This window comes from Telmatherina bonti, assembly GCF_933228915.1.
Source record: "Telmatherina bonti genome assembly, chromosome: 1".
NCBI classification, from domain to species: Eukaryota; Metazoa; Chordata; class Actinopteri; order Atheriniformes; family Telmatherinidae; genus Telmatherina; species Telmatherina bonti.
Genome location: NC_136619.1, coordinates 24,375,332 through 24,389,125, shown reverse-complemented (window position 1 = coordinate 24,389,125; position 13,794 = coordinate 24,375,332). Strand labels below are relative to the sequence as shown.

Genomic DNA, 13,794 nt, shown 5'->3' with positions numbered 1-13,794 from the left:
AAGTTTATTGAAAGATGACTTTCAGTCTTGGTTTTTCTCTGAATCCTTACTTCCAGCCAAACTGCAAAGGCCTTTTGATTAGTAGTTGAATGAGACAGCATTGACTTTGGGAACAAAGATGGCTTTTTCTGAAAAACATCAAAAACACATTGTCAATGCCTGAATGTGTCATTTCAGGCTGTTTAGGAATTCTGGCTGATGTCTATCACATCCATTATATAATTATAATATAATTAATAATATAATATATAATATTGTGAGTTTTGTGAATATAAGATGCTGAGAAGTGAGTTGTGTTTTCAAAACAGGTTGGAGTAATGGCTTAGAAACTACATTCAGCTGTGAAATCAGGTCATTTCAATAGACCTTTTCTTTTTGTCTATACTAAAAATAACTGCAACTATATTGTCTGCATTTTTTCATTGGTTTTCAAGCTGTCTCATCAGTTGCAGGACATCATAATGCTTAGAAAGACATATTACCGAATCTTGTTTTTTCTATTTACTCTGAGTAATAGATCTTATTTATAGTTTGTTTGCAGCATCTGCTTGTCTGCCATAAAATAATAAAGCTTTTTTCAGTATCTCAGATTTCATACTTTCTGCAATCATTATTCATCAGACTGTTTTACACCTCAGTTATCTTTTAAATCAGATTATTTCATGAGGGTTGTGAAAAATATAGCAGCTGTGAATAAAACTGATCATCAAATTTGTGGAAAATCATATAATCTCAATACATCATAATTAAAATGTGTGCTTTATTATTGTGCACGTGCTGTATTTAGACATGAGCACATTGGTGACTGTGTTTGTAAATACTGGAAATTTTTATTATTGTAACACAATTACCGTACTTTTCAGACCAAAAGGCACACTGGATTAGAAGGGCCAGTATAAATGATCTTTTAATATCAAATCCAATTTGATACATAAGGCACATTCAGTTATAAGGCACATTATGGTCAGTGATGATTCTAATGCCAGCTGGTGTGCATTATTTTTTAATGCACGCACACGTAGTTCAGCAAGTTAAATCAACTTTAGATCACTCGGTTGTGGAAGTCACTATTGCAAAGCGTTAATCTGCTGGTTCAGATCAGATGGTTTTTCACAGGTGAATAAAAGAAATGCCCTGTAGCATGACAGCAGTTGTTTAGCATAAAAACTACATCGAGACTAACATAAAATAGTTCCGAGACTTTAGCATATTTAACAAGTTTTGTAAAAAAAAGAAATTAGCATTTGCTGTAAAATGTTTACTGTTTTGGCCCATGGAAAAAACAACTGAGAATAAAGAACTGGGATTAAACAACGGGGATCAGTGTATTAAAAGTGCATTAACGGCGCTGCACGTTGTGGAGTTCAAGAGTCTGTTTTATGCATTTAAACCCTACCGGGAATTCTCCAGTCCAAGTTGTTTATTGCGCTTATTCCACGGTCCCACACGGTAAACCGGTATGTTGAAGCCGAAGCACCGTACGTGTTACTCTGCACAACCAGAAATAATTAATACATAAGAGGCACCAGATCGTATCGCACAATGTCAAGAATTTTAAGTGCGCCTTATGGTCTGTAAAATACGGTGCATGGTTTGCCATTTCTTTGTCCTTAAAGGATTTTTTTGCCTTTGGTGGAGGCAGGTCATTGGCAGAATATTTCTGTGCTCTTTCTCTCACAGAAAATTGATAAAGTTATAAATGAAGAATCAGCAATGACTCATTTGTTAGATTGGATTTGCTGAAAGAGCTGAGCTGTATCACTTATACTCAAGCTTTTCTTTTATTGAATGCATCTTCTTTTGCACCCAGCTCACAAAGATTCACCTCCCGCAGTTAATCATAAATCATTCCAAACAGATCCATGATGCACTATAAGCTCTTCCTGGTCATCCTATTTCTGTCTGCCAGATTATCCTCACAAGTATGGCTCAGAGGGTGGATGTGCTGACCAGTCTGTGTTTGAAAGGATGAGGAAATACCAGACATCTGCAGTTCAAGAGCCAGGCAAAGTAAGTGCCAGCATCACAACCCTCCTCCATTCTACTGCTGTACTCTCATAATTAGGTACAGATGGCTGATGAGACAAATATAAACCATCTCATTTCCAGCCTTCATTATAATAACTCTTGGAGCATGAATGCATACTTTTGATCTGCTTGTCATGAACTTTATTTTCAAGCTCAACATATTTAATGCAGTAGTGCGCTGGTGTGTTTTTTTTTTTTGTTTTTTTTTCAAGCAAAATGTGTGCTCTTCTGTATCGTATGCTGTGTAAACACATTTTAGTTACCTGCAGGACAAGAGGGAATTTTGAGAGAAAAAGGACTTACTGTAATGACTGACTTAATCATCCTTCTTTGTCACAGGTCAACAATGTGGTGGAAGATGATGGTTCTGATAGTCCAGTCATTCTGAGGAGGAAGAGGGCTGCAGGGAAGGAGAAAAACACCTGCCAGCTCTACATCCAGACTGACCACTTCTTTATCAAATATTATGGTTCAAAAGAGGCTGTCATTGCTCAGGTACACAGAACAGAAGCGGTAGTCAGAGACTGAGTCAAAGTCTGGTGAAGAATGATGTACTTTAAAAACACATAGCTGATGTGCTGATTAGTATTTCGCTGCTTAAACATCTGTGGTGCCGGGGTCAGCTTGATGTTGTCCCTGCCTTTGGCTGCTTCACAGCTTGGAAAGCTTTTTTTTTAATTTTATTTTACAGATGGTGAGCTCGCAGAGCAGCACTTCTTTTCTCCTGATAGGCTCTGCTCATTGGTCAGAGTAGAGATAATGCATGCTGGTCTACCAGATAAAAACATTGCTGAACTTGCAGCTACATCAATCTGGCTTGGGATTAGCTGTAAGGGGAAAAAAAGTCAAACCACATCTGTGGTTTGTTGTGCATAAAATTTTAATTTTAAAAAAGGGATCAGAGCTGATTTTAAAGATATGGCCATCAACAAATGTAGTCTTCCTATGTTAAAAAAAAAAAATTCTCCATCTTCAATAATTAAAAACTAGAACTTTGAAATTATGAAATTGAAATCATTTAGAAAAAAACAGGAACTGCAGAAGCTCATCATGTTATGTTGTTATTTGCTGCTTTACATTCCTTGCTAGTAATCGGAGCAAACCTGTTTTCTACAGATTTCCAGCCATGTGAAGGCTATCAACTCTATTTACCAAGGTACAGACTTCATGGGCATAAGGAACATCAGCTTTATGGTTAAAAGGATCAGGGTAAGTTGAATATTACAAACACCTAATGTACCCAGGATGCCATTAGGTATGAACACATGCGTAGTAGTGCAACATCAGTTTGACATACAACTTACCTAAAAGAGATTAACATACTCCTAATAAAGACAAGTGTAAACTGTTTCTCCTCATGTTCTTTGTTCCAGGTAAATACCACAGAGGATGAAACAAAAAGCAGCAATCCATTTCGCTTTGCCAACATTGGAGTGGAGAAGTTTTTGGAGCTTAATTCAGAGCAAAACCACGATGAATACTGCCTGGCCTATGTCTTCACCGACAGAGACTTTGATGATGGAGTACTCGGCTTAGCTTGGGTGGGAGGTCCCTCAGGTTGGTGCAAAGACAAATAGCTTATTCAAAATAACATTTAGTTGCTTATGTATTTTTATAAATGCTGGTCAGCCTTGCAAAGGATACTAATAAATATTGATCTTCTGTAACAAACTCCTCTACCAGTGTTCAGATAAAGAGAGTTGTGAAGAACATACCATGTTGCAAAAGAAATGCAATGATGTAACCCTTTGGTCAATTTTTTGTCATGTAAAAATAGTTAACCAGTTCTTAAATTTAAACTGGCATAAAATCAACTTAAAATTGGGGTTGGAGATGGTGGAGTAAGACCTACAAACTGCATGTTGTTTTTACAAAAAAAAATAAAATAAAAATTCTAAAACCTTGATTGGAGACTAAAAATATTCAATAAAAAGTAGGGGTGGCACTTTTGACACATTAATTATGATTAATTAATTACAGAAAAATGAACATATTAGGAAAGGGATTGCAAATTAATCACAGTTTGCATTCTAATTAACATAGCACGATTGTCAGTGACTGGAAAACTTGTTAAGGCACACATCAGAGCTTGGTTAAATCAGAATTGCTAACTTAACTACTTTGATGCTATATTTAGCTTTCAGACCCCTTTGATTACTTTATTTTAAAACGTGACTAGTGCAGCATCCCCAAACATTTAACAAACAAAAACAAAATAAAATGCCTACCTTGTCCTAACCCATAATTGTAGCCTATACGTTCAAACTTTCACATTTTATCAGGATATTTTGCATCACAAACCATAATACATAATATTAATAGCTATACCTCACCAATACATTTTCAACAAACCTGAATGATTTTTTTATTTTTATTTTTTTTTTTTTTAAAGAATTTATTTAGATCTATTTATTGTTTGACATGATTTCATGTGTTCACGGTAGCAGTTCCCCAATGAACCCTTCCTTGTACAGATTCAGGAAAGTTTAGCCTTTGTTCTCATGACGGTTCAATTTGCCATAGGCTTGACCCTTTAAAGACGCATTATGTAACATTCTGACCTCAAAACTGAGCATCTTGAACTTGTTTGATGACACAGTGATCTCTGTCATTTGTATTTTTAGAGCTGCTGCTACCCAGCAGCGTCCTGAGGATGAGAAACTGTACTTTACAACTTTTACATCCAGGATGCGACATGACTGAGCAGAGTTTTGTTCCACGGTATAATTAAGAACTGACTGTTTTGAACACGCAACGTAGCTGATTTAGCAAAGAAATTCAAGAAGATTAAAAGAGAGCCGTCACCTTATCGTGGTGGAGGGGTTTGTGAATGTTCCCTTGCCCGGACGCGGGTTACCGGGACCCCCCTCTGGAGCCAGGCCTGGAGGCGGGGTACGAGAGCGAGCGTCTGGTGGCCGGGCCTTCGCCCATGGGGCCCGGTCGGGCTCAGCCCGAAAGGGTTACATGGGCCCCACCTCCCGTGGGCTCACCATCTGCGGGAGGAGCCGTAGGGGTCGGGTGCAATGTGAGCTGGGCGGCAGCAAGGGGCGGGGACCCTGGCGGTCCGATCCCCGGCTGCAGAAGCTGGCTCTAGGGACGTGGAACGTCACCTCTCTGGTGGGGAAGGAGCCTGAGCTTGTGCGCGAGGTTGAGCGGTTCCGACTAGACATAGTTGGACTCACCTCGACGCATGGCTTGGGCTCTGGAACCAGTACCCTCGAGAGGGGCTGGACCTTCTTCCACTCTGGAGTTGCTCATGGTGAGAGGCGCCGAGCAGGTGTGGGCATTCTCATCAGCCCCCAGCTTGGTGCCTGCACGTTGGGGTTTACCCTGGTGGATGAAAGGGTAGTTTCCCTCCGCCTCCGGGTGGGGGGACGGGTCCTGACTGTTGTCTGTGCTTATGCACCGAACAGCAGTTCAGAGTACCCACCCTTTCTGGGGTCCTTGGAGGGAGTGCTGGAGGGTGCTCCTTCTGGGGACTCCATTGTTCTGCTGGGGGACTTCAATGCTCACGTGGGCAATGACAGTGAGACCTGGAGGGGAGTGATTGGGAGGCATGGTCCCCCCCCTCTGAACCCAAATGGTGTTTTGTTATTGGACTTCTGTGCTCGTCATGGATTGTCTATAACGAACACCATGTTCCAGCATAAGAGTGTCCATATGTACACCTGGCATCAGTATTCCCTGGACCGCAGTTCGATGATCGACTTTGTAGTTGTATCGTCGGACCTGCGGCCACATGCCTTGGACACTCGGGTGAAGAGGGGGGCGGAGCTGTCAACTGATCACCACCTGGTGGTGAGTTGGCTCAGGTGGTGGGGGAGGAAGCCGGTCAGAGCTGGCAGGCCCAAACGTGTTGTGAGGGTCTGCTGGGAACGTCTGGCTGAGTCCCCTGTCAGAGCGAGCTTCAACTCCCACCTTCAGCAGAGCTTCGAACATGTCCCGAGTGAGGCGGGGGACATTGAGTCCGAATGGGCTGTGTTCCGTGCCTCTATTGCTGAGGCGGCCAGCCGGAGCTGTGGCTGTAAGGTCGTTGGTGCCTGTCGTGGCGGTAATCCCAGGACTCGTTGGTGGACACCAGCAGTGAGGGATGCCGTCAAGCTGAAGAAGGAGTCCTATCGGGCCTTCTTGGCCTGTGGGACTCTGGAGGCAGCTGATGGGTACCGACGGGCTAAGCGGCATGCGGCTTCGGCTGTTGCCGAGGCAAAAACTCGGGCATGGGAGGAGTTCGGCGAGGCCATGGAGAAAGACTTCCGGACGGCTTCGAGGAGATTCTGGTCCATCATCCGGCGGCTCAGGAGGGGGAAGCGGTGCTCCATCAATACTGTGTACAGTGGAGATGGGGAGCTGCTGACCTCAACTCGGGACGTTGTGGGTCGGTGGAGGGAATACTTCGAAGACCTCCTCAATCCTACCAACACGTCTTCCCATGAGGGAGCAGAGCTGGTGGACTCAGGGGTGGACTCTCCTATCTCTGGGGCTGAAGTCGCTGAGGTGGTCAAAAAGCTCCTTGGCGGCAAGGCCCCGGGGGTGGATGAGATCCGCCCGGAGTTCCTTAAGGCTCTGGATGCTGTGGGGCTGTCCTGGCTGACACGCCTCTGCAGCATCGCGTGGACATCGGGGGCAGTACCGCTGGATTGGCAGACTGGGGTGGTGGTCCCCCTTTTTAAGAAGGGGGACCGGAGGGTGTGTTCCAATTACAGGGGAATCACACTCCTCAGCCTCCCTGGTAAGGTCTATTCAGGGGTCCTGGAGAGGAGGGTCCGCCGGATAGTCGAATCCCGGATTGAGGAGGAGCAGTGTGGTTTTCGTCCTGGTCGCGGAACAGTGGACCAGCTCTATACCCTCTCTGGGGTCCTGGGGGGGGCATGGGAGTTTGCCCAACCAGTCTACATGTGCTTTGTGGACCTGGAGAAGGCATTCGACCGTGTCCCCCGGGGGCTCCTGTGGGGGGTACTCCGGGAGTATGGGGTACCGGACCCCCTTGTACGAGCTGTCCGGTCCCTGTACGACAGGTGTCAGAGCTTGGTCCGCATTGCCGGTAGTAAGTCGGATTCGTTTCCGGTGAGGGTTGGACTCCGCCAAGGCTGCCCTTTGTCACCGATTCTGTTCATAACTTATATGGACAGAATTTCTAGGCGCAGCCGAGGTGTTTAGGGGATCCGACTTGGTGGCCTCAGGATTGGGTCCCTGCTTTTTGCGGATGACGTGGTCCTGTTGGCTTCATCTGGTCGTGATCTCCAGCTCTCGCTTGAGCGATTCGCGGCCGAGTGTGAAGCGGCTGGGATGAGAATCAGCACCTCAAAATCTGAGACCATGGTCCTCAGCCGGAATAGGGTGGATTGCCCTCTCCGGGTCGGGAGTCAGGTCCTGCCTCAAGTGGAGGAGTTTAAATATCTCGGGGTCTTGTTCACGAGTGAGGGAAGGATGGAGCGCGAGATCGACAGACGGATCGGTGCGGGCTCTGTGCCGGTCTGTCGTGGTGAAGAAGGAGCTGAGCCAGAAGGTGAAGCTCTCGATTTACCAGTCGATCTACATTCCTACCCTCACCTATGGTCATGAGCTGTGGGTCGTGACCGAAAGAACGAGATCTCGTATACAGGCGGCTGAAATGAGTTTCCTCCGCAGGGTGGCCGGGCTCTCCCTTAGAGATAGGGCGAGGAGCTCAGTCATCCGGGAGGGGCTCAGAGTAGAGCCGCTGCTCCTTCGCATTGAGAGGAACCAGTTGAGGTGGCTCGGGCATCTGGTCAGGATGCCTCCTGGACGCCTCCCTGGTGAGGTGTTCCAGGCACGTCCCTCTGGGAGGAGACCCCGGGGAAGACCCAGGACACGCTGGAGGGATTATATCTCTCGGCTGGCCTGGGAACGCCTCGGGATCCCCCCCGCAGAGTTGGCAAATGTGGCTGGGGAGAGGGAAGTCTGGGCTTCCCTGCTTAGGCTGCTGCCCCCGCGACCCGACCCCGGATAAGCGGCAGAAGATGGATGGATGGATGGATGGATAAAAGAGAAAGGGACAAAACAAGAGTCATTGTAAGATGGTCTTTTGCTGGCTGTAGTAAGCTAACTGGTCAGGTAGGATGCAAGATGGATCCCAAATTAGCCGCCAATAAGGGACGTATGACAGGAAAATGCCAAAAGTTCTGTACTGGGTCTTTAAAGCTATGCTAGTGGGTTCATCCCTCATGCACTTGTGCAGCACTGAAAACTTTAGTTCACGCCTACCTACTGGGTAGGTACACCACAGCGACAGAGGATGTCTTTCCTGCTGCAGAGTATGCACTAGACTTACAAAACAGGTTAGGAAGATGGGCACACCATATGTAATTCATAAATTTCCATTATGATACTGTTAGATATGGACAGAACGAGACATTCCAATTGGCATAAATTACTGCTGCAAATAAAGTTGTCATGCTGGTATGTTTTCTCAAATATTAAAATATTTAAGGATTATATTGGCAAAAGTAAGTGTCCTTATGTGTGCATTGCTTATCTAAAATAACATAAGATTAGATTTACTTCTTTACACTAACAAACATAATAACTTATAACTTCCTGGATTCCCCTCTGCCACATTGTTTAACATTTGATGTGTATTTTATAATAGACTTCCACAACCATGCAGTAGTTTATGACTTTTTTCTGCTGTGATACAGTTTTTTTGTACGCAAAATTTAAAGGACAGAAATGAGGGAAAATACTGAAAAATATTGGACAGGCAAGAACTTAGCTTGCTCATGCAAGTTACATTCTCTCCAAAACACTTAAACGTTGCTGTAGAAAAGTCTGACTGCATGGCTTGCAAACAGAAGAGAAACCGAGATACAAAATGCTGAGAGGACAAAAGTTAACAACTTCACAAGGCATTGTGAGCTGTGTCTGGAGTCACGATGTCGTAAGTGTGTATGTGTGTCACCACCTCACAGTCACACATAGGAAGTGCTCAGACAGTGAGCTGATAGTGCTGAGATGGTAAGGGTTGAAGAACTTCCCAAGTAGTTCTGTTTTTGATGTCTGATAAATGAAAGAACTCTGATAAAAGCAGTCCAGACTGCTACTTCTGTTTACTCCTGTAATTATGCCACCAGTGCTGGACCCTAAACTAAACACATTTTTGTAGAAATCCAGAACCCCCAGTAAATATAAAATGTCACATGTGTTTTATGGATTCTAAATAAAATACAAATTTAATATAAAATGTTTCAATACTTACAATTTTTACTTTGACCTTCATTTTATAATAGACTATTTATACCCAAGATATTTCATTTTTAACTAGAAAAGCACTCTAAGAGCAAAAACCTCCGCCAAGGCCTTTAAAAAGTTCCTGGATCCAAACAGTGATCTGAATCACCACCAAAATTAAATCAGTTCTTCCTTTTAGCATTTCCAACAACTCCTGAAAATTTCATGAAATCCATCCATAACTTTTTGAGTTATCTTGAACACAACAAACAAACAGATAAATGCCAGGAAAAACATAACCATCTTTGGCTTAGGTAATAAATATCCATCATTTTTATTTCACATCCACATCTTGTGTTTAGAAAGTTTTACCTGGGCAGTTTAGGGTTGTAAACAAGAGAAAGGAAATGGGGAGAAAAGATGTCAACAAGTGACTGTAAGGTTCTGGAACAGAAGCACCATAAAACATTGAGTCTTTAAAGAGAAAATCTTGTTAAAAGATTACCTTTGTTAGGAACCACAAGATGGAAGTACATTCACGATGCCACTTAAAACTTTACCTTTCAACAAAGAACCTCTATGCTGTCCCTTAAACGGCATATGGCCCCTTTTCACTAGCGCCTGCTGAGCCCACCCTGGCAGCACTTCAGCTGGTTTGTAGGTTAGAATCTTTCTGGGTCAAAAAGACATTTTTAGCACCTACTCTGTTGGGGTTCGAAGTCCAGCTGAAAGTGTGACGAGTACGGTTTGCACGTGTACAGCCGCTCCAGACCGATATGCTCTGATGGCCAGCAAACAGGGTCAGACTGGATCATGGCGGCCAGAAAATGTTCCCACCATATGCCTTCTGGTGGTGATGGAGCCTGCCGTGGACAAACCATGAAGTTTTTAAATGCTGTAGACTTTTCTATGATACTGGCGAGTTCCCACTGCAACGCTTCAATGGTGGAAAGGGAGGTGGAGGTTGATATGGGGACACTGAAACTCACTGGTCCATTGTCCATGTTGTCTCACTCGGGCAGCAAAGGGCCTTCTGGCAGAAGGGTGGAGCAGGCTGGATGCAGTCCAGCCTGCAGTCATGAGGATCATAGGATGGGAAAGAGTCCTATGACCCTCACCCAAAATCGAAGGGGTCAGTGGATGTGTTCACTGATGCCTTTTAAACATTAAGAATACTGTAACAAAACCCAGTCAAAACCAGCATATTGGTAAAAAGAATTGCTCAAATGGATAAGAAGTTGTTGTAGGGAGCTGTGTGGGCAACATGCAATGTGTGTGTTTTATGTTGTGACAAGTGATTTTGCACACATTCATATATTACACAAACTAGAAAACTATGTGAGCCATAAAATGTGCAGTCATGCACATGTCTACTTGCACATAATGGATACATTGTGTATCAGCTCGATGTGCTTAGGGTCTCATGTTTCCATGTTGCTGGAAGCTGCTGCCTAATGACTGGATTTATAGATTATGGTGAAAGCTGCATCCCACCAGGCGGATTTATCTCTTGAGTGGGATTGTGGTTCTGCCGCTTTATCATGTCTTTTCAATTTAACTTGTATTTCTGACATTTTTAAACTCGCATGCGTCAGTCTTTAATTTTGGAGAATTCCTCACGTTTAAGATGTGATTTTAGTATTATTCATTCGTCTCTTCTCTTGTTCTATCACCACCACAGGAAGCTCAGGGGGCATCTGCGAAAGGAGCAAACTGTATTCTGATGGAAAGAGAAAATCTCTCAACACTGGTATCATCACTGTGCAGAACTATGCTTCCCATGTTCCTCCCAAGGTGTCACACATCACCTTTGCACATGAAGTAGGACACAACTTTGGCTCTCCTGTGAGTACAATGACATAAAAACATTGGTTTTTATCACTAAGCGACTTTCTATTTACAACTTATGATTGCCTTCTGGTCCTTATTTTCTGCCGTTTTTCTAGCATGATTCTGGAAATGAATGCACCCCTGGAGAGTTCAAGGAGCAAAAGGAGCGTGGCAACTACATCATGTACGCCAGAGCCACTTCAGGGGACAAAATCAACAACAACAAGTTCTCCATCTGTAGTATCCGCAATATAAGTGCCGTTCTAGCAAAGAAGAGAGACATCTGTTTTGTTGGTAAGTTCCTTCTCATGAGCAAATATGTACTCCTTTGTGTGTGTGTGTGTGTGTGTGTGAGACAGAAGGATGATGTTTTCAATTTGGTGCGTGTTTGCTTGTACGTACAGATTCTGGCCACCCTATCTGTGGTAATGGATTGGTGGAAGAAGGAGAACAGTGTGACTGTGGCTACAACGATCAGTGTAAAGATTCCTGTTGCTATAGCGCCAATGAAGTGGAAGGCAAAAAATGCAGACTACAACCAGGCAAAATCTGCAGGTCAGATCATGATTTTAGGATGGAACTATCAGTCTGAAAACACTAATGTAAATTCATTTTACATTGTGAATTTATTATTCTCCCACAGTCCGAGCCAAGGTCCATGTTGTACAACTGAGTGTGCTTTCAAGGGCACAACTGAAAAGTGCAGACAGGAATCAGAATGTGCTAAAGAAAGCCAGTGCAATGGAAACACTGCCTTGTGTCCAATGTCAGAACCAAAGGAAAACTTAACTTCTTGCAACAAAGAAACCCAAGTTTGCATCAATGGGGTAGGTTAATATTTATTCACCTCTAGTAGTTTTATATCTGATCTAATTAGATTGTGTTTGGATAATTTTCTGAAACATATTTTAAACTTGTCTGCTTTTTTTCCACAGGTCTGCTCTAGTTCAATTTGTGAGAAGCATGGTCTAGAGGTATGCACCTGCGCCAGTCAAGATAGCCCAGATGAGGCAGCTGAGCTGTGCCATGTGTGCTGTATGACAAAGGGTGAGTGACAGGCTGCACTGATAATGGATAACAATATTCAGCCATTTTAGAAACTTTAAACTTTGTAGTTGTTTTGGGGTTTTGAGTGTGTGGTTTTTTTTTTCTCTTTCCTTCTTTCTTGTTTTCTTTTTTGGTAGTTTGCATATTTAATTATAAACCATTTTAACTGACTAAATCTCCATTTATTCAGGAATATGATACAATCTCAGAAAGTTTCATGACCAAGACAAGCAAGAATTAAGCTGCTAATGGTCATTCTATCTCCCACAGAACAAGGTCATATTTGTGACTGCATGAGGGTGTGAGGGGGGTTTCATACCTTTTCCTTATGCTATTTATTTACATTGCAAAAGAATGTCTTTCACCTGTCATGTAGTCCTTTATTTATTCTGTTACTCAGTTAAGAGACGGTTGAGAAATGAGCTTATACATTTAAGTATTTATTTATTTATTGTTTGTTATTGTAGTAATAAAGTCATATGTGATCCACCTTTCTGTGCTGGAAATAAGGAGGAACAACTCAATGGAGAGATAGCAATTAATATTCTAGGTTTTCCAATGGTGGGGAAAAAGTTGTTGAAAAGCTTTGAAAATAGTCTGATAGTTGCTAAAACCATGATGTGACATTAAGTGCCATTTCTACTGTGTTAGTATGTAAAGGGCTGATGCATTTAACGTGTGAAAGAGAGATATGTAGATCGTGGGTGTGTATGAAAACGCTGTGCCGTACTCAGCAGTTGTAAATACAACCACTTGTTTCTGTAAAGTAAAAATATGAGTAGGTTGTCGGATGTATTTAGGTAGCCATCAATATACTTGGACTCAAGTATAAACTTTGTGGAAAAATCCATGACCATTTCAGGCCAAACAGAGGGAGTAATGATGAGTCATAATGTTTAATTTAATTTTATAGGACCTGGCTCCAGGTTATTGAAAAGATCTTTCTACTTTGCTAGAGCATCTTAGTTTAAACCGTTTCGGTATTGCCTCTGCTTTAAGAAGCAATTTTCTCTCCTTTTTGCCCCAGGAGAACCCAGTACCTGCAGTAGCACCGGCTCAGACAGATGGACCAAATTCTTCCAAAAAAAGGTGACAACCCTGCAGCCTGGCTCCCCCTGCAACGACTTTAAGGGATACTGTGATGTGTTCACGAGGTGTCGCTTGGTGGATGCTGATGGGCCTTTAGCCAGACTGAAAAAAGCGATCTTCAATCCAGAACTCTATGAGAATATCGCAGAGTGGATAGTGGTAAGTGTGCAAACAATGATTATATGTCACAACTTTCCTTTAAAGCAACAGAATGAACAATAGAGTTCTCCCGACAATTAAACAAATATGCAAAAACAATTTCTGGACTGTTCTCATCCGTTTTTCTTTATTTTCATATATTTTCTGATATTCAGGCTCACTGGTGGGCGGTGCTGTTGATGGGCATCGCTTTAATTATGCTAATGGCGGGCTTCATCAAGATTTGCAGCGTTCACACCCCCAGCAACAACCCCAAGCTTCCCCCACCAAAGCCACTGCCAGGTACAGTACAAAGAAAGGTTTTTATATTTATTCCATAATGTTTGAAAGGTTCAGTAAACCCACAATGTATGGTTGGCTGCAGCGTTAGGTACGTGAGAACAAAGCTAGATGCTGATACGCTACATTGTTAAAGCACATTGTCTGCAAATTAAACTTTTCTGACAGTCATATAAT

General features: G+C 43.1%; 1 protein-coding gene across 1 annotated transcript in view; it reads left to right on the top strand.

The window, feature by feature from the left end:
- Nucleotides 1-13,794, top strand: part of adam10a (ADAM metallopeptidase domain 10a) — a 35,053-nt gene that overhangs the window by 18,704 nt on the left and 2,555 nt on the right. Inside the window, exons 5-15 of the mRNA XM_079254159.1 lie at nucleotides 1,910-2,010; nucleotides 2,368-2,523; nucleotides 3,145-3,237; nucleotides 3,402-3,585; nucleotides 10,895-11,058; nucleotides 11,160-11,337; nucleotides 11,448-11,598; nucleotides 11,687-11,870; nucleotides 11,979-12,090; nucleotides 13,118-13,338; nucleotides 13,494-13,620. Of these exons, the coding sequence (XP_079110285.1) occupies nucleotides 1,910-2,010; nucleotides 2,368-2,523; nucleotides 3,145-3,237; nucleotides 3,402-3,585; nucleotides 10,895-11,058; nucleotides 11,160-11,337; nucleotides 11,448-11,598; nucleotides 11,687-11,870; nucleotides 11,979-12,090; nucleotides 13,118-13,338; nucleotides 13,494-13,620 (1,671 nt within the window). The remainder of the gene's footprint in view (nucleotides 1-1,909; nucleotides 2,011-2,367; nucleotides 2,524-3,144; nucleotides 3,238-3,401; nucleotides 3,586-10,894; nucleotides 11,059-11,159; nucleotides 11,338-11,447; nucleotides 11,599-11,686; nucleotides 11,871-11,978; nucleotides 12,091-13,117; nucleotides 13,339-13,493; nucleotides 13,621-13,794) is intronic.